A 1,166-nucleotide genomic window follows, 5' to 3' on the forward strand; every position below is an offset into this window, starting at 1 on the left:
ATGAAATGCATCTGATTGGGTTATGAGCATGATACAGAGTATCCTAAACACAGTATAGCTTACTAATCATTTAAGGAAGAACTGTGAAATCTGTTAAGTCTTTGGGTTTAACAAAATTAACATTATTAAGCAGTTACCAGCATTTAAAGACAACCCTTCCACTTCACTTTAGTACTCCTCGCTTGTTGTTTATTGGAGTATGTAGCAGTTTTACCTTATTGGACGTGAGACCGGCGCCGGCTCCTAACTTCTGATCTCTGATAACGTCGATGTCCATGACCATGAACTCCTCCAGCTGCCGCGGGCTACACAGACTGCTGAACGGGTGACGCCAGAATGTGTTCCCATCCACCTCAGCAACTGAAATCAAACACACACTACAATAAATACAACCCCATCCTCTAAAGACCTGGGCGTTGTGATTGACAGCAGTTTTTAAAAAAACATATTTCAGCAAAAGTTAATGGAGAAGCACGATAATGGATATGACAATATTAATGTATTTGATCTCGTCAGACTAAATGTGTCCCTGCAGCACAAAAGCAGTGTTGAGTCGCTGGGGGATATTTGTAGCAATAGCCAACAATACATTGTATGGGTCACAATTATACATTTCTCTTTTATGCCAAAAATCATTAGGATATTAAGTAAAGATCATGTTCCATGAAGATATCTTGTTCTACCGTAAATATATCAAAACTTAATGTTTGATTAGTAATATGCATTGCTAAGAACTTAATTTGAACAACTTTAAAGATGATTTTCTCAATATTTAGATTTTTTTGCACCCTCAGATTCCAGATTTTCAAATAGTTGCATCTCAGACAAATATTGTGCTATCCTAACACACCATACATTAATGGAAAGCTCATTTATTCAGCTTTCAATGATGTATTAATCTCAATTTCACAAAATTGACTCTTATGACTGGTTTTGTGCTCCAGGGTCACATATCTGCAACACATGCTGCAGCCGATACACACACTACCCTTCAACCATTGAGAGTCGTAAGATGAAGTCTCTTCTGCTCACCAAGACTGCGTTTATTTGATAAGAAATACAGAAGAAGAGTAATACTGTGAAACACTAGCCTATTTCAAGTTAAAACAGCTGTTTTCTACGTGAATGTGTTAAACTGTAATGTATTCCTGTGATGCGCAGCTGTA

General features: G+C 37.3%; 1 protein-coding gene across 1 annotated transcript in view; it reads right to left on the reverse strand.

Annotated features, from left to right (window-relative positions):
- Positions 1-214: 214 nt before the first annotated feature.
- The window catches only part of LOC107579564 (60S ribosomal export protein NMD3-like), a gene marked incomplete at both ends in the record, with an annotated part of 2,728 nt that continues 1,776 nt past the window's right edge, over positions 215-1,166 (reverse strand). The window contains one exon of the mRNA XM_016265379.1: positions 215-360. Coding sequence (XP_016120865.1) covers positions 215-360 — 146 coding nt within the window. The remainder of the gene's footprint in view (positions 361-1,166) is intronic.

Source organism: Sinocyclocheilus grahami, unplaced genomic scaffold (assembly GCF_001515645.1).
Source record: "Sinocyclocheilus grahami isolate Dianchi unplaced genomic scaffold, SAMN03320097.WGS_v1.1 scaffold18166.1, whole genome shotgun sequence".
NCBI lineage: Eukaryota > Metazoa > Chordata > Actinopteri > Cypriniformes > Cyprinidae > Sinocyclocheilus > Sinocyclocheilus grahami.